This window comes from Oculina patagonica, chromosome 14, assembly GCF_052425735.1.
Source record: "Oculina patagonica isolate OP01 chromosome 14, crgOcupat, whole genome shotgun sequence".
In the NCBI taxonomy this organism is placed as follows: Eukaryota; Metazoa; Cnidaria; class Anthozoa; order Scleractinia; family Oculinidae; genus Oculina; species Oculina patagonica.
This window is the reverse complement of record NC_135771.1, coordinates 17214032-17238582: the sequence shown is the minus strand read 5'-3', so window position 1 is coordinate 17238582 and position 24551 is coordinate 17214032. Positions and strand designations below refer to the sequence as shown.

Sequence of the window (24551 nt, the reverse complement as noted above, 5' to 3'; positions counted from 1 at the left end):
AGCGAAGTTCGCAATTTGATTTGCAAACTTCGCAACGTAATTGGCAACTTCGTAACAAAGTTCCCAATTTCCCAGTGAACTTCACAAAGCGGGCGGCCAAAGTAAATTGAAATCAACTGTAATACTCACACTGACTACACCAAATTGGTCTCATTGCAGAAGTCTCTGCTAGTGAGTGGCCACCACTCTCATCAGTTTCTATGAAACAAAAAAAACAGTAAGGTTTAGAATAAAGGAGCAGCTTTCTCAATACATATATTTTTAAGAAAGAAGGTACTTTGAAGATGGATTCCACTCAAAGTTCGAGCACTAATAAGTGGGTACCCATAGAGAGGCTCAATAACTGTTACAGTTGAACCTCACTAATTTGAACTCGGTTATTTCTAATTCCCCGTTAATTCGAACTAAAACCCGTTTCCCTTGGATTTGCCCTTCAGTTTGCCCTTCATCGGCTATTTCGAACTCCCGCTATTTTGAACTATTTTTTGTTTCCCCTGACGGTTCGAAATAACGGGGTTCAACTGTATTTGATATAAGATGCAAATTAAGTTCCGGGGTATTCTGCAGTTTAGCCAATATAAAGCTGCAATAATCATTTATCATAATTGCAACCAATATCTTGTAAGTTATCTATGAATAAATTTAATATCATTGTACATGTACATCTTTTTAGACACTCCCAAAGGCAAATTAAAATGTCCAGCTCATAGATAGGGTTACAATGTTATCATAACTCAACATGTGAAAAGTATTTATATAGTAAGTTCTGGTATTGCATTGTAGGGATTTCATATTTACCGTATTTCAAATGCAACAAGGAAATCAACAACAACAAACATATTGTTGTAATATATCTGCACATTAAAATAATAGAGCTTCTATTGTTTTGATTACTTGATGCATAAGTCCCTCCAAAACCAAGCTCTCTAATAAAACATTCAAACAACGGTGCAAAGCTATTTACATCCTTCTGAAAGCGAAGACGCCTATTACATTCTAACACATTTATAAGGAAGTTATAATTAGTGATCCATTGCACACTTTCTGCACACGGCCAGTAGTAGCTAAAATTCATTTCCGTGGAAAAAAAAGTGCAGCAAAGATTTCCTTTTACGTACAACGAAAAGAAAAAATTGTTATTTCTGCGATCTTCAATGAAAACGAAACGCAACAGACACTGATAGCAAAATTAATAGTGATCAATGCACTAACCGTTTGATTCACTTCGAGGTGTACTGCTACCACCCGTTCCTCTTCGTGAAGGTCTGGGGGGCCTCGGCGGCGGTGTTGGCGGTTTCTCCTCTTGAGGGAGCTCTTCGACATCGCCAATATACTCTACATACGTCCCAGGAAACTCTCCGACTTCTTTAGTTCGAGTGTTTTCTCCAGTCAGCCAGCCCGTCAGATCTATGACAGGCTTCGCCACAATCATAATATCGCCTTCTTGTATAGCAATGTCTCGCTCATCGCGTGGTTCAAAATGATAAATAACACGGAATTGAGCCCAGCCTGAGTCCATGGTTAACGCAGGAGACAGACGCCCCGATCAGAGAGAGTATACTTTGGTTTTCACCCCATTTTATGAGCAGGAAACATACTTGGCGCTTCGAAGGGAACTGCAAAAGAAGGAATATCCACCAACTCCGTGACGTCACGTACGTTGACAGCCTCAGCCCGCGATGACATGAGTCAGTGGAGAGCTTGTAAAATGCATGCACCAGGCCCTGTAAGGAACGCCTGGGAGTTTTCCTTCTTTTTCGATCCGAATGAGATTTTTTATGACATAAAAAATCGTAAGGTTTTGTACAGTTTTTGTAGTGACGCCTTTAAATATGTTTTCCTCGGAAAAGGCAGCAAAGGCTCATGAAGAATTTACCCAACAGCTGGGTGACATTTACAAGCATGAATGTTATGGACAAAGGAAAAGAGAATGTAAGCTCTGTTCTACAAGACTTGTTATGTAACGTACCGGTACTATATTAAGCTTCAGCTTATAGTTCAATTTCTTTTCATAGGTTTATCCGAATGACTTTAAACTTGGTAGAGATAAACTGCGTTCGTGAATAAACGTTTCTGTGGGAGCATAGTTAGTAGAGGAGACTGGTTATGAAAACCGGCAGACTTCAAAGGCGCCAAACAATGGTGGGAGTACGTCAAATTCCTTTGAATACAAGACTTGCAGTGGCGTCACCAATTTTCATAAGGATGAAAAATTACATTTTTGGAACTAATTTTTTTTTCGTTCTGCATATACTCATGACGTACTCCCACACGATTTTAACTCTCAGTGTTGTGCATCAACTGACCAAAGCTCTTAAAGGAGGAAGGAATTTTCTTAGAGTTATATTTAAAGAAGCAAAGTGGGAAAGTTTGCACCATTCGCATTAAATAAATTCATTTCATAAATTCATTTCATAAATTTTGTCATTTTTTCCGAATGAAATTGTTTTTTGAGAATCTACATACAATAAGGTTTTAAGTGTGAAAATATGGTCAGGTTTGAGCAAATATTTTAACAGATTTGATGCATATGATAGGTGCCAAAAATGTGCAAAATAGTATCCAGGAAATACCAATGCAGAGAGTCATGTAGCCTTCCACACAGTCGTTCTTAGGAGCGATCGTGTTACACTCCTCCCCTGCACAATTGCCGCTAAGAACAACTGCTTGAGAGGCTAAGAGTCACGTGGGTAGAAAAGCTGTAATGCTTTGAATGGCAAGAAACAAAAAACTGGATCATATGACCTAGTGCGTTTGACATTTGATATCCTAATTTGAACCCAGCTCAGCTGGAAAAAGAACCAATATTTTTGTTTTTTCTCAACAACCTCTTATTGAAACCTAGCACCCTCATCAAAAGTGTTGGCACAGTTACCAAATTTATTCCTTTCTCCCTGCCTGTCTCAAATATGTTGAGCTCCCTTACATAAAATTATTGTTACAGTATTAGACAAATTTATCCTAATCTACCAAGGGTTCAAAATTGAAATGGGGGAAGGGCAACCTCTAAAACAAAAAGGTTTCAATTGCATTATTTTTCTTAATATGTTTGGATTTGGAATTAAAGCTTATGTTCAATCCTTTTGTTTCTTTCTTGTTAGCTTGTCACGTACTAGCAGAGTTTTACATGACAGTTGAAAATGATGCGGCTAAAGCAAAGGAACTCTACGAGAACACCTGCAAAGAGCTTCACTTTTACGACAGTTGCTTGGCATTAGGAAACATTTATCTTACCCACAAAAGTAAGGAGGTACTTGTGGCCACATGTCTAAACTGTGTGTGTGTGTGTGAGGGGGGGGGGGGGGGCAGGAAAAGCGAGGACAGGGGGATCTAAATCTTCTGCCTCCCATACCTTTACCCCCGGTTCCTATCCTTAGAAAGTTTTTGCTTTTTTGTGCCATATTATGCAATGTTGAAAATTAAAGTTTTCTCAATTTCTCCTGGTTCCCACTTCCTTGGGAATCCTGTCCCCATCCTCTCTTCTCCCGCCTTGCATACCCCTTGGCCTGCCCCCTATTGTTCTGGGTTCCTGCCCCTTGTTCCCCGCCACTGAATTTGTTTGTGTTTGATTGGAATGGTCATGGGGGGCTAGTCTTCGTGTACCTTGTGTGGGAGGGATGATGTGTTGAGAGCATTGGACTCCATAATTTTATTGTATTGAGAGCTCAGTGGGTTCAAACCCAGCCAGGTTCCTAACTTGTCTTGCATTTTTGGGTGCTTAAGACACTTGTCTAGTGAAATCTCACAGTGCATCTTTCCTTGTCAGGAGTTTAAGCGCCGGGTACTTTTTAAATGTTGAGATAACCTGGTAAAAGGTTGGTGTTGGGAGCCTGGGGGGAGTAGCTGGGGGGGGGGGGGGTAGCCTGGAAGCTGAAAGTTGCCCCAGTAATAAACAGTGGTAGCCTTACTGCAGCACCTTTCTTAATATTTAATCTCATTCACATATGTATGTACTAGCCAACTTGCCTGAATCTCTAGAGAAATACTACACTTTTAGTAAGTTGTAGCTACACAAGTGTTGGCTAGTAAAAAAGTGGTGGCACGACACAGTCATCATCATCATCATCAAGTCATTATCATCACCATCATCAAGTCATCAATAATCATAACCACCAACAAAACTGATCAACACCCCACTCGTAACCTAGCATGCTAAACATGTAAGCATCTGCTTGCTCTCAAATTTGTAGCAGACATTAATTGATTTTTTGCTTTTATTCTAGAATACAAAGATCCTGAAAAAGCAATGACCTTATTTCAAGAAGCTTGTGAGAAAAATAGTGCTGGAGCCTGCAACAATGCTGGACTTGTGTATCAAAACGGAGTGAAAGGATCTACAATAAAAAAAGACATGCCAAAGGCTGTAGAGATGTTTACAAAAGCATGCGACTATGGACATAAAAATGGGTGCTTCAACTTAAGTGCCATATATCTAATGGGGAAAGATGGTATTCCCAAGGATATGCAAAAAGCTTTTGAACTTTCTTTGAAAAGTTGTGAAATGATGCACCCATGGGGATGTGCTAATGCGAGTCGAATGTATGCTAAAGGTGACGGCGTAGAGAAAAACTCACAAGAGGCAGAGAAATATAAGAGACTTGCAAAAACGTACTCTGGGCAGGAGCGGTAACATCTAGACAAGAATGAAGTAATTCCTAGTAGCTAACAAGGAAAGAAGCAAAAAAATGATTAATCATTATGAAAAATTGCCATCTTGCCAGTGACAATTAAATTGTAGTCTGTATACTAATTAAAAATTTTTGTTTTGTGGGCTCATTGTAAACCATCTCTTTCTCAAACCTGTTTTACCGCTGTGCACAGTTTTGGAGAAACCATAATTATAATTTTACATGTAATATTAGCAACAATTCTCCCAAAAAAATTGTAAATAAAAATGTCTTTTTGTTTATTATTGTGGTTAAAATAAATGGTCATTTCTTCCAAGTATATATATAAACCACACACTATTGAAATAAGTTTCTGGGAACATAAAAATAATTAATGGCCACCATTGCAATTAAGAGCACATTAACTTAGTAGAAGTTTGTTCAAAGTCCCTCCACTTTCTCAGACCACTGAACACACAAGTAGAACTGCAAGCAAAGCTCGACCATGGAGCCAATGGGAGTGGGGAGTGGAGAATTCCTGACCAATTGATAGAAATTATTACAACGTTTTAAGAACAAAAAGTAAAGAGCTCTGGCATAAAAGCATCTTTTTTAAACAGCGCCTCCCCCCCCCCCCCAAATCATTCAGTCTGTACTGTCCACCAGTTTTCATTATCCAACTATGCAGCTAGAGTACAAAATAATTATTATACAATGCAAAACTTGTAGAAATGTCATGAGACATTTGAAATACTCTTAGAGTCAGGCCTTTTGTGCCTGAAGTAATCTAAGGTATGAGTCCTGAATTCATCTTGATGCTAAGAAGGAAATAATGTTGGAAAATTAATGTTTTGGCGACAGTGACTCTTTAGCTGTACCATTTTACTCTTAATGCTTTATACACCAAAAGTAAATAAACTATACAGCAATACAGCACAGATGTCAAATAAAATAAAGGAGAATATTGACAATTGGCCTAATTGAGATGTGGTAACTTGTACTACATGAATATAACAACAATATTGCGAGAAATATACATGACACAGCAGTTAATTAGACAAATTTTATTTTGCATAGTTTCCTAAAATATGTTCATATTCTTTACAAGCCCATTTTGCAATAATTTAAACCTCACTTTATAACCCATACATGTCCTGTAAAACGTGCACATGAAATTACAGGATGCAGTTGCCCCTTGCATCAATAAAAGGTCAGGTGTATTTTGATTTGTGTTAGTGTGAATCTACCTTGAGGTGCTAAATGTCTATATACAAGATATTTGGAGACCTCGTTACAGCCCCAACCCCTCATCCAGGATGGGGGTGATTCCCCTATAAAAACAAGGGGGTGCTTGTTGTACCTTTTAGGGGGTAAAATTTGTGGATTGGTACTGCTCAGGGTGACTAAAATGCTAGAGTTGTAGTGGTACCTCGTGGAGGGGGACAGGGGGCGGGAGCCCGGGAGAAAAGGGGCGGGAAGCCGGAGGAGAGAGGCCGGGAAGCCGGAGGAGAGAGGCCGGGAAGCGGGATTCTTAAGGTGGCGGGAACTGGGAGAAAACGAGTGAAATTTCGTAACATTTCATTATATTTCGCAATAGACAAGGAACAAACAGGAGAGAAAAGCTACAGAAAGGGGCGGGAGGCGGGAGTAAAGGGTACGGGAAGCGGGAGTAAAAGGTACGGGAGGCGGAAGGTTCAGACCCCCCTGTCCTCCCCCCCCCCCCCACTACCTACCACTACTATATTCATGGAGGCAGAAAAGATAACTGTATTGGTTACACAAATAACTTTTATTTCGGATTTACATACTTAAAAAAAAGTCAATTAGTCATAAAATTACCAGTGCCAGTTAATTTGTTATTTTAGAATTGGTATCTCTTAGGGGTGAAAATGAATTTGGGCCACACCCACAAAATGTGATTCTGGTACCTTTTAGGGGTGTTTCTGAAATTTTCCGACAAGAACACCCGCCATTTTATAAGAGAGTTCCCCCTTGTTCTTACAGCTGCCTCAAAAGCCAGTATTTATTATAATATTTTTAAATCCCAGATTAGACCCCCAGTACATAAAAAGTGGATTACAGGGGGGAAGGGTAGGGGTGCAGAGGTTACCCTACAAGCAGGTACAATACATATATAATTGTAACTGTGAAAATTTAAAGTGGCCAGGTGATTGTGCTTAAAAATATTAATTTATTATCTAATGGTACTGGTCTCAATAACCTTATTGAATGATTGCAGTATCTTTTTACAAAAAGCCAATAAAAATTTATCTTTCAGGATACTGTACATGTAAACTTTCTAGAACTAAACTTCATTTACAAGAAAACATTTTAATTTTGAGGGAAGTGGAAGTTCCTCTATGTCATTCCAGTGGCAAGCTAACTGTTTTCTTAGAAGGACTTTACAAATGTGTGTTAGTGGCTGCGGCATTTCTGGAATAAAAAAAGAAAAAGTACAATTTATTAATAAGTGGCTAGGACAAGAAACACTAAGCACTTAATAAGCAATTAATGTCCCCTTACACGGTGACAAAACTACATCACATTAAAGATGATTTCCAGCACGTACTGCGCAGACTCAGGGTTTGTTTTCATTTTTGTTTTGAATTCGTTGAAATGTTACACTTCGGTGATAGCGTATATGAAGTTTGTTAGTTCGCCATTACGAATCGTTTCGTTCAAGAATCCACGACGAGCTAAAACGTCCGTGAAATGCCGTCGAGCTTCTTTTACTGGTTATTATTGTTTTGCAAGGATATCTGGCGTTAATAATGAAGAAAAAGGTAAGTTTTGTCCCAGAATTTTTATTTTTGCTAGTAAACATATTATTTTCTGTTTGTGAGACTCACAAACATTGCAGGCGGAGATTGCGCAGTACGGACTGGAAATCATCTTTAAAGATTAAAATTATAAATAATTATAGTGTAGAATTCTGATTGCCCAAACCTTCAAAGGAAATTTATGAAAATTGGTTCAAGAAATTGAGAGTTTCAAAAATCAGAGGTAAAATTACAGTGTTGGACTAAGTGAAGCCATCCAAGGAAAATCATCTATTTGGTTTGAGTTCTCGGGATGTTCCAGAAATTGAAGGATTGAGAAATTGGGCTTCCACTGACTATTATTTATATTATTATATTATATTATTATAATATAATTATAATAATTACAGTTGTTCAACTTACAAACCCATCGCCCTTCTAAATTAGTAACAACTAATCAATCTGAGATGTTGCTAAGTTAGTTACAAATTTCAAAGAGTTTATAATGTGATCAGGACATGGCTTGAAATTTATGCTGCCTGGCAGATGCACAAAATGTGAGGAACTTTTGGAGAATGGGAGATTTTCACTATGAGACGCGCCTGCAGGGAATCACGGCCTAGTTGAATTCAATGTGCCAACACTTGGACTTGTTTTATTTCATTACAACTACCATGCAGCTCATAGAAGGAATAGGCCACTGAGAGCACAATAAGGCATCTGTTAGACATTAAATTTATAAATAACATGCCATGGCCATCTTACCCAGAGCCATTTGCAACAACTCTAAGCAGTAGGTCTGGCCACTTAATCTTGCTATGTCAAGTGGCATGTCGTCGTCTCGTCCAAGGAGTGTGGGCGACGCCCCATACTGGAGGAGAATAGTCGTTAACTGGACCGCAATGTCAAAAGCATGATCAGCTCTGAGAGTTAGATGAAGAGGTGTATCTCTTACTAGATCTGTTCCATTGACTTTACTGTTGACATCCAAAAGCATAACAGCAGCCTTTACCTTGCCTACAGTTTAACAGAAAGACTGTATGTTACTTGTAAGATATGTTTTCAGCCTTTTCATTAAAAATCCCAAATATTTTTGTTTCAAAAAAATAAAAGTTGTCTGTTTAAAAGGAATGTTTGTGGTTAAAAATTGGATTAACCTTTTAAATCTTACATCAAGCCTGAAAAAGACTTGTGAAACTGGTCAAATGTCAATTAAAAACCAATCAAAAACCAGACAGTACTTTTATTTTTTTTTTAAAAAATGAACACAAAAGTTTCAGAGATACAATTAAGTAAATATAGGGGGAAGGGTGCAAAAACTGATGTTTGGAGAGGTGAGGAAATTACATGCTGGTCTGAGGTAATTATTTTGTTGTTGTTTTAAAATCATATTTTAGTTTAGCTGTGAGAAGATTTCATGAAAAGTTACTCGCATCAGGAAAATCTACATGTACTTGTACATCTTTCAGATGACCCAATCTCGTTTCCAGAGCCTGTGTTCCCCTTGCAATTGACCAGCGGTCGGGAAACTCAATGGCTCTGGACAAATCAAAACCGGAACCAGGAAATCCTGGTTCCAATTTTGATTGTGCGTGTGGGTCTGAGATTGTGGTGAAACGAACAGTCAAGTTTTCAGCAGCCAATCAGATTCAGACACCTTTGTGGCGGCTTTACAGAATAGCCCAGAACCTCCAGCCTCTGGAGGCGAGATTGTAGACGACCAGAAGCAACTTATTTGAGCCTTGTTAACTTAAACACTGGCATACCTTGAATACAAGCTTCATGCAATGGAGTTCTCTTTTGATTACTGGCTGCATGTGGGTCAGCCCCGCGGAGGAGAAGCTCCAATATTATGTCGTCAAATCCTCTATAAGCAGCCTCATGCAGAGGGGTGTGTTTGCCAGCATTGACGCTGTTCACATCAGCACCAGCCCTGATGAGCAATTTGACGCAATCCAGGTGTCCCTGCCGAACAGCAATGTGAAGAGGTGACCAGGGGGCTCCACCAGAATCTGAAAAAAAAAATTATCTACATAAATATAATAACAAAAAAAATCTTACTACTAAATAAACATTAAAAAATGAGAGTGGTAGATTGCAACTCGGTGAATAAATAATAATAATAACTATTCAAAGTGGCTATGAGCCACTGAACTCGGAAAATTAATCATGAAAGGGTGAAAATGGTAAGGCTACTGCCACTGGGTGGTCGTCAGTACAGTTGAACCTCTTTAACGAGCACTTCCTGGGGGGGGGGGAGTCCACAAGTTCTTCAAGACCTCCCAGGGGTTTCAGATAACAAGAGAACATGGCCATAAAATAATTGGGAACTCATGAACAAAAGGTATGTTTTGGATATTTTAGGGAAAAGGGATCATCACAATTGACAAAATGCTCTGTTAAAGAGGTTCAACTGTACTGCCAACGACCCAGTGACAAGTGAATAAATGGAAACTCTGTTCTCAGTGGCCTCAACATTAAGAGGCTGTGAGTTGACAGAGAGTCTCAATGGGGTTAACCGTTAGCCGTAAAACGGCCAACAATTTAGCCGTTAGGCGTAAAAAATGGAAAATTTTAACCGTTAGCCGTAAAATGTGTTAACCGTAAAAATCGATTAGTGATTATAAATAACCCAAACTAGTTCACTTCATCGTCCCAAAAATGGTTCAAAGACCTTAAATACGTTTTTCAATAATGGAAATTGATTTTTAACTATTAAAAACAATGAAAATTAACTTTTAACTTCTGTTAACCGTAATGGAAATAAATTAACCGTTAGCCATAAAAAGGCCAAAATTTTAACCGTTTACCGTAAAGCCCCCACCCCATTGAGACCCTCTTGACATAGCCCATCACCTGGAACATAATTTGTTGTTAATTATTAGGCGTGGATATAATGAATTAGTGTTCTTGTAGCTTTTTCGCAATCTTGTCCCCAGAGTCCATAACTAAATGATTCTTGGTTCTGAAGAATAACATTGTTGCCTCTGGGGACAAGAAAAGAGCATTTTATATAAAATGAACAAGTTTCACCCTAATAGGTGCAACAAATATTTATTATTTATTATTTAATATTTAGTTAAAATACTGTACAAATAATAATTTACTAAATTAAATAGATTGGTGTCATATCGTCTGGGTGAGTGAAAAGGGACAAAAATTGGCATTGACATTGTAATGATATTGTCTTATCAATTCCATTGGAATAATGTAAATGTCGCACGTGCAAACAAAATAATCAAGCCAAGATGTACTGTATAATACAATTTGTAAAAATTTATCAATGACATTTTTGTCAGGAGCAGGACACATGATAACAGTACTTGGCAAGAAAAATAATTTAACAGCCACAACTTGGACTGTAGACTGTATAACAGTGTGACCTTGACTGTCATTTCACTTCAAAGAATAAGTTCATTTCAGTTGTTTAGTTATTATGACTGATTACTCTCTATGTGGCATCAATTATTAGGTGGTGACATGTAGAATGCCAGAATTTTTCTGAAGCAATGCATCTTCTTTGTAGGCATCCGTGACTTTTAGTGATGTACATGGCCGAAAGTGAATGGACCGAGTTCAAATTGAAGTGTTTCTGAATTCTGTAATTACTCATAAATGTAGTCCAAGGAAGTCAAAATACTTGTACTTGATGCCTTTCTTTTTCAGACCCATGAAATTCCCAGTTTTATTCCGTGAAGTTTACCATATGACTTGTCCTGCAGGCAATGTCCAAAAAGGCTTCCAAGGTGTTGCAGCTTATAAGTATCTCAGCAGGTGTCAAAGTTGTTAACATTTCTCTTTTACTTGGATATATGCAGTGTTCGTTTGGTTCCATACATGTTGAACAAAAGATAAACTGTTGCACCTGAAATAAGAAAAATCATGTACAGCTGTAGGTTAAAGAGGAAGTAGTATAAATGTGTATAGATGTAGTCAAAATGCTTATCAGTGTTTGTATAAAATCCCCACCCCCACCCCAGTAACACCCCAAACGTTAGCAACTTACCTAAAGTTGGATTCCTTCATTAAGGAAGGGCATGTCAGTTGACATGCCCGATCCTCACCCTCCAAAATAATGAGGTTGATTACTTTTTCACTCCAAAAGTTTATGCTTATAAATGCAAGTTGTGGCAGTCCAAGAATTTTGCAACATGAAAATAACAAGCAAGTCAAAATATCCTTTGTTTGAAACAAATTAAATTTCTGTTTTCTATGTTAGTCGTTCAGATTGTTGTCTGATACGTATAAGAATCCATATGAATGTAGAAAATTTGGTTATTTATGGGAACAAGTGATGCTTTAAAGGCGAATCGCTGAGTTCAGCAAGGTTTAGTACACGTCATTTGTCAGGTGACTTTTACGAGCGCTCCCGACCATACCCGAAGGAAAATCTCTCAAATGTTTCGTATACAAACAGCAAATATTTAAAAATGTTTATGCTTAGCTTACCTATGATGGTTCCCAAAGCAACAACCATGAATAATTCCACCCTCAGTCACTCTCCACAATGATGTGAGTCCATTCGTAACTTGTAGTGTACGTATGTTCAGTTCGAGTGAAGCAGCAAAATCGAGCTCTTCAACAAACACTACTGAGACCACTCTCGAATTGAACGTCCATGCACTTTACAGATGCTCAAATGTGAAATGCTGTCACCAAAGCAAATCACACTAGGCAAGTAAACCGTAGGTTTTTGCCGGTTTCGAAACAGAAACCTTGACACTTAGTTGAGCCCGCTTTTCCAGGGAATGACTCAGCGGTTCAAATCCGATTTTTCTCACATCAACTTCCGGTTGTGGCGTCGTGGCGCAACTGGAAGTGGCAGTGAACTGTAAACTGAAGTTCGGTATTATTAAGAGTTCGAATCCTGAACTAACAGAATTTTTTTTTCTTTTTTTTTTTCCTATTGGTTTTTTAATATTTTTTAATGCGCGTATTTATATGATTTTTCTATAAGCATATCATTTATTTAATTATTGTACCAATTTACCGGAACGAAAAATCATGTCAAGTTTTACGTTAGAAATCATGTATTCGAGAAATCGTATATTGTTCATTTCTTTTTGTATTTCTTTTTAGCGAACGAGTATTGTGTTTCCAACTAAAATCAAGTGTTGAAGCTCATACCGAAGCTAAAAGCTTATACAAAATGCATTATGATGATAGAAGAAAGGGCTAAATACGGCTTCCTGTGGCTTAATACATACCCTCGACGATCGATTGTTACAAATTGTCGCCTTCTCAAAGAACTTGATTTCCCATCAGTTTCTGCATCTCCTTTTAACTTTTGGGACTACAAAGACGTATTTCGATCATGGATGGTACGACGTTTAGTCATCTCGGCGTTTACCATTGGACAGCATTTTAGAATTATGTAGATTTGTTGTGATCGAGCCAATAGTTGTCACCTCGAGTCTTATGCGCATGCGTGTGTACGACGTTTAGTCATCTCGATGTTTACCATATTGGATGGCATTTTAGAAATGTAGATTTCTTGTGATCGAGCCAATATTGTCACCTCGAGTCTTATGCGCATGCGTTTAACGCAAAGTTCCCTGTGCTTGGGTTTATGGCTGGAAGAATACATACCACAAGGAGAGCATTGGGGCTTCAGAAACAAATATATAGCCTTTGTGTGCTTCATATATAGTAACAAAGTAAAGCTCGCGTTTTAGCCAACCCCCCTACCCGCTTCACAAGATTAATTGATTAATTCAATTTGACATTAATTAATTAATTCAATTAAAATGTCTAACAGGAAACGAGTGAAGGAGTGAGGGAGTGAAGGAGTGAAATCGGGCCCACTCACCAAAACTCGGAATTTTCCGAGTTAAAAAGCGAAATGTTACACGTGGGACAAATAAAAAAATCTGAACCCCTGGTGGGGATGGCCATTGAGAGCAATCTGGTCCCCAGAGGCCGTGATCCTTCTGGTCTGCGCCGGGGGACCTCTTGGCTATTCTGAAAAGCCACCACAAAGGTGTCTGAATCTGATTGACTGTTGAAAAACTTGTTCGTTTCACCACAATCTTAATGGCGCACGCACACAATCAAACCCAAACAAGGATTCCCTGGTTCTGGTTTGGATTCGTCCAGAGCCGTTGAGCTTCCTGACTGCTGGTCAAGTGGAACACAGGCTCTGGGAACGAGATTGCATTGAGAGATCTAGAGTAACAAAACAATATTTGGAAGTATATACATTTCGCCGATAAAAGGTTAAAAATAAAACTTAAGGTAAAAGCTGTTAAAAATTGATTCTAAACGTTTTCGATCTGTTCGATCATCATCAGAGTGAAAAAATCTGCATACGCTCATCGTTCTTATAGTTCAGATAACACCAGAAGAAAACCCTGGCCACTTCCTGGACACCTCTTTCAACCATCATGAGGGAAACTTCACCACCAGCGTCTACCAAAAACCGGGTAAACTACAAGTACATTGGAAATCGGCCATCCCAGAAAGGTGGAAGCGCAATACTATTCTAGGGGCCCTACATCGAGCAAAAAGAATTGCCACTAATTGGCAAGCAGAAGTCAAAGCCATCAAACATTCATTCATCAAAGCAGGATACCCCACGAAATTGGTGAATGAAGTCATCCGCGATTTTGAAAACCCAAAAAGCGACGAAACAATAATTCCTGTCCACTGGTTCGATGAAAGACCTAAACTTGGAATTCGCATCCCTTTCTGCAGAACAAATGAAGTAGAAAGTAGGAAATTCTTAAAGAAGCTTAACATGTACACCAAATGGAGGTTTAACTTCTTCATAATGTGGCAAACACGCAAGACGGAATCAATATTCAAGTTAAAAGACAAAATCACACACCCGTCACACGTCATCTACAAAGGCAAGTGTAATTGTGGAGTAACATACATTGGGGCTATTCCACATGAGAGGTGTAAAAATCAAGATTTTTCAAAAGATATTTCAGATGGAATAATTACCTGTGCTGCATTGTAGACATGTTATAGTATACAGAAAAACAACTTTTACTTTGTCTGTGACAACAGTGTTTTTAGGGGGGTCCCCAAAGTACGGGTTTACCTTCTTAATAATTTACAATGTCTGTGATGCACATTTTTAACTTACAAAAATCATACTTTCAAAATGCTTATGAATTCAAACAATTATATTAGGAATATTCCCTTATTTGTGTTGACAAATAACTGATAAAGACTTCATCCAAAATATTTTTAAAAAATAGCAACAGCGATGTGAAGTTCTGTCATGGACGTTACGTAACGTCCATGAAATTTTGTGCATTTTTTTTCTCTCCTTAAGTTGTTATTTGAAGGATTCTTAAAAAAATTCTGCTGCTTTGTTACTTATCAAAAGTGAACATTTTGATGATAACAAAACTCTGGTAAACTGTTACATTTTTTAACTAAGTGCAGTTAAAGTTGGTCATGGACACCATATCATGGATGTTACACTTTTTGCAAAAATGTTGAAAAAAAGGCAAAACTTTATCAAAGTCTTTGGAAAAGGTAAAAAATAGTTAGGCGGTATAGCAGTGAGCAGTTTTTTCCAAAAGACAGGTTTGGGTTGATAAACAGCAAGCTTGTGGAAAGAGATTTGCTGAAAATGCAGGTTAATATGTCATGTAAGGACCGTGAAATGTCCTCAAAAATTTAAATGAGCATTCCACGGGTTTTACATTAACTAGCAATATAATTTCATTTCCAACTGCCAAGAAATATTGTTTTACTACAAATGATAGAGCCCAACAATTGAAAAAAGTTAATTTATTTGGTAAACTTAAAGAAGAATTCACATAGTGTAACGTCCATGACAATTTTTGTAACATCCATGACGTTACATTTTTAGTCTCCAAGAAAAACTGTGAAAGATAATGGAGGTGAAAACAACATTTTCAGTTAACACAATCACTAAACTACATTGACATGGAGAAGATATTTTGAAAATGCTTGAAAGTTCACAGGAATTTTAAAGTAATGCTAATGCACTAAATTACGTGGTTGATTTTTATGTAACGTCCATGAGAGTCGTTTTTCTCAATATTTCTCTGGCACAAATAAGTCAACTGGAAAAAAGAAATAATCAAATTAACACACTAAGGTGCACAGACTTGTACATCAATGAAAAGTTTTAAAACTTGTTTTCATCCTTAGACAATGCAAGTTTAAAGTTCTAAAAATTAGTCTGAATTGTAACGTCCATGACATGGAATTGCCCATTGGCGAAACAGCACGCAACCTCGAGGTTCGTGTTAACGAACATTCAGATGTCATTAAGCAGTCAGAGCCAGCCAAGCACATCAGAAAACACCCTTGCTAATCACAAGTTCACGTGGAATGTTTTAACCACTGCCCACTCATGGTTGAAAAGAAGAATAAAAGAAGCATTCTACATTGCACGCTACCACCCTGAACTAAACAAACAAGTGCAATCACTGGACCTCACCTTGTTCCCAATGGGAACGGGTATTACATAACTGGTGTTATCTGAACTATAAGAACGATGAGCGTATGCAGATTTTTTCACTCTGATGATGATCGAACAGATCGAAAACGTTTAGAATCAATTTTTAACAGCTTTTACCTTAAGTTTTATTTTTAATATTTGGAAGAAAAACTTACAGCGGACTGGGTTATTGACTGGTGCGGCAGCATCTATTAACACCTGAACCAGCTCTGTATAGCCCTTTTTACATGCCTCATGAAGAGCATGCCAGTTTCCTTGTGAAGTCACAGATGCCCCCGCCTGAAGCAAGACCTTTACACACTCCACATGTCTGCCTGTAGTTGCCCACAGAAGTGGCGATCGCCCAAATTTGTCCACATCATCTAGACCTGAACCGGCATCTACAAGAACCTGGACGGTTTCAGCATGTCCACTTGATGCCGCTAGGTGGATAGGGAGCTTTCTGCGTGGTTCTGAGTTCATACAATTTAAAGCAAAGTTAACTTTACAATTATATTACATTAATCTACACCTAATTACAGTAGAACCCAGGTAACTCAAACTCGGATAACTCGAACAACTAACTCAAACTAACTTCCATTTTCCTTGGATTTGAACTCACTCTTCAGTCATTTTTACTCAGTTAACTCGAACTCGGATAACATGAAAACCCTGCTAACTCAAACTAAATTTTGTTCCCCTTGATAAAAATTGAGTCAAATTTACCCTAGTAACTCAAATTCCGGTTCTTGCAACTCGCCATGGTTGCCCATTGATTAGAGCAACGAACAGATCACATATTTAACAGCATTTTTCCACTCTTTTCATAAGAATTTATGATTGTGTTAGAGTTTCTGAAGAGATAAGTTTAATTTGCACTTTACTGTTTACTGAAGTGCTGAAAAATCAGTAAACTATCAATTATTAACTTGGCAAATTAAATAATTATTCAATCGACCCCGATAACTTGAAACCCTGCTAACTCAAACTGTTTTTAGTTTCCCTTGAGAGTTCAAGTTACCGGGGTTCTACTGTAATCATAAATCCTGGCTGTTAAATACATGTACATGTTGTAATTTAGATCTGTTGTTGTGATTAAGACGAATTAGTGACAGAAATATCTTTTAATGATATATACAAAGCCATGCTGGGTTAGAGAGCATAACAATTTGTATAAGACTTAAGTTGGTCTTGTTTGCAGGGAGGGAGGATGCACAAACCTGCAGAGAGGGGCCAAGTTTTGGTTCGGTCAGCAGGACCAACTTTTTTTCATGTACGAGATGCTTAACTAGTAAAAAAAAATCTATCCAGGGTAGGGGAGAGGCAGAGGGTTATCCTCCTATCAGGGAACACTTTTTCTTCGTATTGAACAATTTCTAATAATATTTTTTAAGTGTTTTAAAGAAAATGGGTCATATTATATTACCAACTTATTCAAGCCCTGGGTCACCCCATACAATCATAGAAGTAGCGAGCTAAACGTAGAACAATGCCCTTACAATGGTCGATTCTTCCACGGCTCGCATTCTTATGTTATCTCTAGAATTTGGAATCAGCTACCGCTGGCAGCAAAAAATGCACCAAACGTTCCACCAACTTTTATTAACCATCTAAATGCAACAAATTTTGGTGGCTGCGCGGGGCAATGCAGTTCTTGTTTTCAATGATTCTTTTAGCACATAAATTTTGTATTTTTATCATTTTTTAATATTTTATTTTAAACGCATACTTTTAAGATTTTAATATAATAATATTGTATTTTTTAATTATAATTATTTAGTTTTTACATCTTTTTTTAACATGAATTCTTTTATTTTTTTATAATTATAATTTTAATTATAGTTATAAAAGTATTAAAATATTGTCAAACACTTTTATCATGAGCCTCTGGCTCGGGAGACTGGGCAACTACTCCCTGTGTTTTTGGCATTAAATACATGTAAAAAAATTACTTTTATTAATTTACCTTTGCCCAATTGTAATGCTCCAACATGTCCAAATACAGGACAAATAAATCATCAGAAACTTGTGAGGGTACATACCTGTTACGTTGACGTCAGCCCCTGCCTCAAGTAAGAACTTTATAAATTTCACATAACCGGCTCTCGCTGCAATATGCAGAGCAGTTTCTCTTTGCACCCATGTGACATTTGGATCTAGTTTCTTTACATCAAAGATGGTCCTAGCCTGACAAAAATTAAAGCATTAAAAATCTCATGCTATAATCAATAATGCAGCTTAAAACTTGCTACTAATTTTAATTAATATTTTAATGTATCGATAACAAATTTCAAGGTCAGGCATGTCTTTCTGAACATGACCCTAAAAATCTAAAGTTATGTTCAATCTGATTTGCAAACAGTAAGAAAACTGCAACCCATCCAAGTACACAGGAATGAAACTTATGGTGGTGTGCATTCAATTACAGAAAGTTCTTATCAAGCAGCTGTAATTGGACACTCATGGATGTGATTACATGTACATACCAATCATGTGACAAATAAGCACATGCAGAGCCAATCAAACTTGAGAGATTTGTTAGGCATGGTTCATACTTAGCAATAATTAATATATTACAACATATTCAGTTGACATAAAGATAAGTTTTTGTCCTTATGTCATTATGCTTATACCGTATTGTTCCTGCTATGTTGTTATGTCATGATTTTCACACTGGTGACATAAAACATTGATGTGAGGTGCTTTTTGCATTTGCGTGACGTAAATGTGGTTATGTTGTTATGTCGCTAGTGTGAACCATTTCTTATAGACACAATTAGTTTAATAAGCGTTAACTGTAAGCTTAAGCCTATACCCTTAATAATAAAGCTTACTTCGTCAAGATCTCCTTCTCTTATAGCTGCCAGAAACTCTACTACTCCAGTCTCTCTTGGGTTCGCCAGCATAACGTTGAGGGATCGCTGAGGTCTTGGGCGATCGTAAAATGGGCCCAAGCCATCTTCTTCCCCTTCCATGTGTTATGGGATATGCTGAGTTAAATAAACAGTAGAATCAGTTTACAGAAACACAAAAGCAACTGCGTCAACGATTTTAGCCAAATTTAGGCATGGGAAATGAGTACTAAATTCGCTGAAATATAAAAACTAACCACTTAAAACAGAGAGGGAACATTTCAATAACACAGCAAATACAAAAGAAGGTATATTGGATGACTGAAACGGATCATTGCAATCTATGGTTTTTTGAAATGTTGTTGGGCTGAACAGTTTTCAAAGTTAATATTGTTTGCTTGTACATATGTGCATTTAAATTAAATATTATACTTAGAAGACAAATTTGGTTACGTTGAAGCTATGGTTTTGTCATTTTGATTCAAAGAAGTACAGTTGAATCCCGATAACTCGAACCCTCAGTAACTCGAACTCCCGCTAGGTCATTTTCTTACTAATTTTACCCTCGGTAACTCGAACTCCTGATATCTCGAAACTTTTTCAATTTCCCTTGAAGGTTCGAGTTATCGGGATTCGACTGAAATTTCTTTTCAAAAAGTAAGTTTCAAAGCGAGTTTTTAGCAAAACGTAATAAAATAAATTATACTTAGTCCCATTTACTACCAAACATTATGTTATGCGACTAATTTGTTAACTATACTCAGCCGTGACACAGTCCCTTTAGAGGTAATTTATTTTCAGGCATGAAATATGCAAATTTGAGCATAGTGACACGGTGCACTCCAATCAGTAAGTATTTGAGCTAGTGATTGACTTTGTAGGCAAAGTCTGTGTTTGAGCCTATAGTGGCCCATCAGGCCAGAGCTAATCCGGGTTTCCGGATAACCAAAAGCAAGCCCGCTAATAATTTTTGTCTTAGCATACACTGTACCGCAGAGACCAATCTATTCAACAAAATATTTTGTTTGATAAATAAAGTATTGCTGTGTAGCAGCAACATTCGTGTAAACAATTTTTTGGAAAGGTGCTTATTTGTTCTTGACAAAAATATTAGACTGAAGAAGTGGTTTTCCCAAAACGCCTCTATTTTTGTCAAGAACAAATAAGCACTTTTCCAAAAAATTGTTTACACGAAAATATTTTGTTTTTTGATTTTGACAATTTTACTTGCACACTCAAAAAATTAGGCCATGGTTGCACAGCCAAGTGATTTTCCTGTCTAGTGGCAGATCCAGACCTTCAGTAAGTAATATCTAAATTTTAAGTAAATTTTAGACACGGCCTCCATGAAAAGCAGACTTTTCTTTTTTTTGTTATTTGAATTTGTTGTTATTAAATTTTTGTAGTTAGTTAGATAGGTAGATAGTCCAGTAACTTAATTGACTGATGGAAAAACTGTGTATAAATAAAGTTATCTTATCTTATCTTATCTAGGTAAGTGGGGGCCCCATCACTAGACTCCAAAATAAGAGGGGGGGGGGAAGTCCATTCTCGAAAATAATTTTTCTCAGCCCTACAGACCTTGGTTTGGCCTGAAAATATGGTGGGGCCCAGGCTCCCCAGACCCCTTCCCTAGTTCCGCTACTGCTGTCTCTTTTTCACGGTGATTTTCTAATTAACAATTAGACGGCAAGCATAAGGTTTCTACCGGCTGATATATAGTTGGTGAGGGGCGAAGCCCCGAGTCAACCATCAAAAGCCGGCAGAAACCAAGAGCGAGCCGTCTAATTGTTTTAGCATAACCCAGCTGCCCATCTATTAAACACAAAACAGAGCTAGAGTTGATTTTTTGAATGTTTTGTTGATAAAATTCCGCAAAAAACTGAGCGTGCGCACCAAGAGCTGTCTAACGATCGATAGAGGGCACCTGTGTTGCCAATCAGTATGCGCGATTTGCAATAGACGGCAGCTGGGTTATGCTAATTAACAATTAATAAATAAATAATAAATATATTTTTATAGCGCCTATCCAGGCCTGCTCTAGGCGCTTTACAAATGTTTAAAAAATATATATATATATATAAATTAGACTATGAGCCCGAGTTTTCTATGAGCAAAATTAATAGTCAACGAGGCACAGCCGAGTTGACTATCGCTCGTAGAAAACAAGGGCGAGTAGTCTAATTGTTTTAGTAGAAACTCTAAAGGATTGCAGTCTAAAACCTACAATATTGTGCACTTTGAAGACAAAAATCAAGAAAATTTACCGCTTAAAGAGCTACGTGCACGCGACTGTTTTCTATCGGCGAATAGAAAACAGTGGGAGAACCAATCAGATTTGCGGATTTCCAATAGAACACAGCTGAGTTTCTACTAAAAAAAAAATTATTAACAAAAAGAACATTTCGCAATAGAAATGTCCAGGAAATGTCTATCCAGGACATTAACTGTGTGAATGAACATGTGCATTTCCCACAAGTTTATTTAACATTGGGAACATCCCTAGAGACCGGCGGCGTATAAAAACTAACTATGCAAAAAACTGAACCAATTTTAACTCTGATGAAGGTAGCAGAGAGTTACCGAAAATCAGGACCTGAACAATCGATGGAATCGATAATCGATGGCAATCGATAACAATCGATGACAATCGATATCAATTAATCGATTGATATTGATAATCGATGAACAATCGATCGCTAAAGTTTTTGTGATTATCGATTGTCATCGATTATCAATTTCATCGATAATCGATGACAATCGATCAATTAACTAACATCGATTTTCATCGATTATCAATATCATCGATTACCAATTCAATCGATCATTTAACTGCCATCGTTTTTTATTTGACTAGTATTTGATAAATATGTTTACTTTAAAACACACGGTCTCTCTTGTATGTTATATTTTATTAGCAACAACAATGATAACCTTTCCAAAAAATGTCAATACAACCAGAAACTTACTAACTTAACAGTAATAAGGCAATCATTATTTAAAACAAACGTTTTGAGCTTAAGTCTTATTCGCCTCCATCAACGAAGCGTACGCTTTTCGGTCTGGTTTGCTTTCGAACCAACTCCTGGCAAAGTAAATAGAAATCGCAACTTACAGAATTCCTCGCTGTCTGAGTACAATGTAATTTTTCTAAAACTCTGTCTTGTAGTCCATAAACATTTTCTCGCTCGTCCGAAATATTTCAAATCAAACAGTAGCAGAGAGAACTCAAAAATACGTCGTCCGTACGTCGGAACGAAAACGAGACAACAGTGGGAGTCTGGGGATGAGTTTCGCCTGTCACGTCCGCCATTTTTGACTCGGTCACGAATAACGAAGTGTCTTTGGAATTCTAGCGCTAGCAAACAGTAGGAAACTCGAATGAAAAACAGAAACATTAAAGCTTATGATGTAAACTTCATCTCAATGGAAAGGAGCTTTATTATTTTTTTTTACAAAACAACATATGTAAGTATTTACTTCATGCTTCGGATTGATTGTGTGTTTAATGCCAATCGATGGCAATCGATGAAGTTCGCGACCACCAAAGTGTGATTATCGATTGATCATCGATTGGCCGATGCCAATCGATGCCAATCAACAGTAATTAATCGATTGTCATTGATTGATCGATTGATTTTCCGATCATCGATTTTCATCGATTGTTCAGGTCCTGCGAAAATTCAGTTTTATACGTTTTTTACCAACATTTTTTAGATCAATACAAACCAAAATTTTTATTAAAAGAACATTTTCTCTGTGTTTCTATATCGAAAAAAATGTCAAAGTTTGGAAGAACTGGAAACACAGAATATCTCCAAAACTTCCACGTGTGTTTCTCTTATAAACTCGATAGCAACATCGAGAATGTTTGCTATTTCTTACATGGTGTCTCTTTCATACAAACGAAAGCTAGCCTTTCTCAAGATAACGGGAGTGCTATAATTATTAAGACTAACCTGTAAGCGGGCTATGCAATGCAGAATTCCCCAATCTCAATGAAAATTTAAGGCTAATTGCAAGTTACCTCTGTCAGTTAACCAGTAAACTGTGGTCAACTGTGAGCAAGCTCACCAGCAAACCAGTGTGTTATTTTAGTAGGCTAACCGGAATATGGCTCGCACGTAAACTTACTTCGCCAACCAGTAGAATTACAAACTTTCAAGAGCTGCTTCACAAATTATGCACTGCTAGGGTAACTCAGCTGACTTTGTCACGGCCCAAATCGTTTCACGTCATATCCTTAAGAGGAAACATTTTTTCCTGCTTGAATCTGTGTGTATTCCTTAGTCATTCAGGCTCCGTCATTCAAATATCTTGCCATTGTCTCTAAATAAATCGTGTATGATCCAAAAATAAACGGCTGACTTCACTTTCCTAAAACACAAAGAGGAAAAGAAACAGAGGAGCTCGTTTCCAAATTAGGAAATTCGTTACACCAAGAATTTAGGGCATCGCAAAGCATCGCGGGCGCAATAAAAAAACAACGCTGGAGACTAAGGATGAGCCGAGCAGAGCTCCGGGTAGTAGGCTTTTATAGATTGTGCTCCTAAAAGTGGCATATTATGCTACTAGCAGTGCTCAAAATTTTGCCAAATTATGCAAAAATTATGCCAGAATTCCCAAATTATGCTTCTGATTTCCGAAATTATGCTCACAAAATGACGTAGATTCTATACATAGAGGTGCGCAATAACGACACCAAATTATGATGTTTTTTAAATAAACTGTTGTTGTAAATTTATTTGTGTTTATGGCAGTTTATCACGGCCGTCAGCTGTCCAAATTAGCTGCTCGCATCTCTAAACCGTTTGTAAAATGCCTCCAACGACTTAACAATCACAATTGTATAGCTAAAACACGCATTGCAAGAACAAACTACCTAAATTTCATTTATTTCTGTAGAAAGTACACCATATTTACTACATTTTATGAATTTATGCTCCAAAAAGTGCTAAAAATTGCTAATTATGCCGTGGCAGTGCTCGTTTCACAAATTATGCTTTTTAGCTCCAATTATGCCAAAAATTATGCTAGCACAATCTATAAAAGCCTACGGGGTAGTACATTATTTGTAAAGCCATAAGACTAGTGTGATACTCTTATTTTCCAGGAAAATCGGTTGGTATCTATGGACTACAATCCTCTCAATCTCAAAGAACCAAAAATCTGGAGATCGAGGTCAAAAAAATCAGGAGCTTCAGTAGAAACCGGGAGATTGTTCAACTGACGGACAAAAATAACTAAAACCAGGCGCTAACTAAGAGAAAACAGCGAGAAAACGGTTGTTTTGCACGTGACGTACGTTAGCAACACTAATATTAACGTTATTTCTTGCAATTATTTTCTTTTCTCCCCTTTATTTTTGAGAGATTTTTAAAGATAACTCTAGAAATACCGTAGATGATTAAGTAAACGCCCGCAGAAGCCCTGAACTCTCTCTTCTACGCGCCCTTTATAGAGGTTAAACCCAGGCGCGCGAAGAGAGAGTCCAGGATATTTGGCATAATTTGATATTTGCCATATTTGGCAGCCCTTTTGAAAACGCGCGCGCACAGATGACGAATTCAGCCCCTATAAAGGGCGCGCGGAAGAGAGAGTTCAGGGACTGGACTAGAAACTAAATAAATTGCGTGATTTTACACTATGAAGCGTTACCTTGGCATTTGAAGGGGTTTTTGGAGGGGGGGGGGGCATCTATTAGACACGGGGCGTTTATTAAAGGGGGCGTCTACTACAAACTTTAGCACCTCAAGGGGGCGTTTATTAGATCAGTTACGGTATTAATGTATCAAAATGTTAAAATTTCGATAACTTTGGCGAACGTGAATTTTAATTTTTGTGTTTCATTGTGACTATTATATTTAAATAAGGTGACATCTTCATTTCAGTTTTTTTGAACATTTCA

General features: G+C 37.5%; 3 protein-coding genes across 5 annotated transcripts; 1 reads left to right on the top strand and 2 right to left on the bottom strand.

Moving 5' to 3' along the window:
• Positions 1-112: 112 nt before the first annotated feature.
• Positions 113-1642, bottom strand: LOC144637574 (phosphatidylinositol 3-kinase regulatory subunit alpha-like). Its single transcript, XM_078496640.1, has 2 exons — positions 1213-1642; positions 113-198 (listed from the first exon to the last, which is right to left on the bottom strand). Exons 1-2 carry the CDS (start codon positions 1517-1519, stop codon positions 113-115), a joined length of 393 nt encoding a protein of 130 aa, XP_078352766.1. The 5' UTR covers positions 1520-1642.
• A 103-nt stretch (positions 1643-1745) lies between these two features.
• On the top strand, positions 1746-4909 carry LOC144637943 (cytochrome c oxidase assembly factor 7B-like). Its single transcript, XM_078497026.1, has 3 exons — positions 1746-1932; positions 3102-3242; positions 4224-4909. The coding sequence occupies exons 1-3, from the start codon at positions 1833-1835 to the stop codon at positions 4628-4630; spliced, it is 648 nt and encodes a 215-aa protein (XP_078353152.1). The 5' UTR covers positions 1746-1832; the 3' UTR covers positions 4631-4909.
• A 1963-nt stretch (positions 4910-6872) lies between these two features.
• Positions 6873-23068, bottom strand: LOC144638638 (uncharacterized). 3 transcript variants are annotated; one of them, XM_078497850.1, is made up of 7 exons: positions 22778-23068; positions 18626-18781; positions 17834-17978; positions 15968-16264; positions 9133-9378; positions 8132-8383; positions 6873-7040 (listed from the first exon to the last, which is right to left on the bottom strand). In XM_078497850.1, exons 2-7 carry the CDS (start codon positions 18764-18766, stop codon positions 6913-6915), a joined length of 1209 nt encoding a protein of 402 aa, XP_078353976.1. In that variant the 5' UTR covers positions 18767-18781; positions 22778-23068; the 3' UTR covers positions 6873-6912. The 3 variants fall into 3 exon arrangements, with proteins under 3 accessions (XP_078353976.1, XP_078353977.1, XP_078353978.1); XM_078497851.1 differs by having other exon boundaries at positions 22787-23068; XM_078497852.1 differs by lacking the exon at positions 22778-23068 and adding an exon at positions 22603-22744.
• Positions 23069-24551: the final 1483 nt, after the last annotated feature.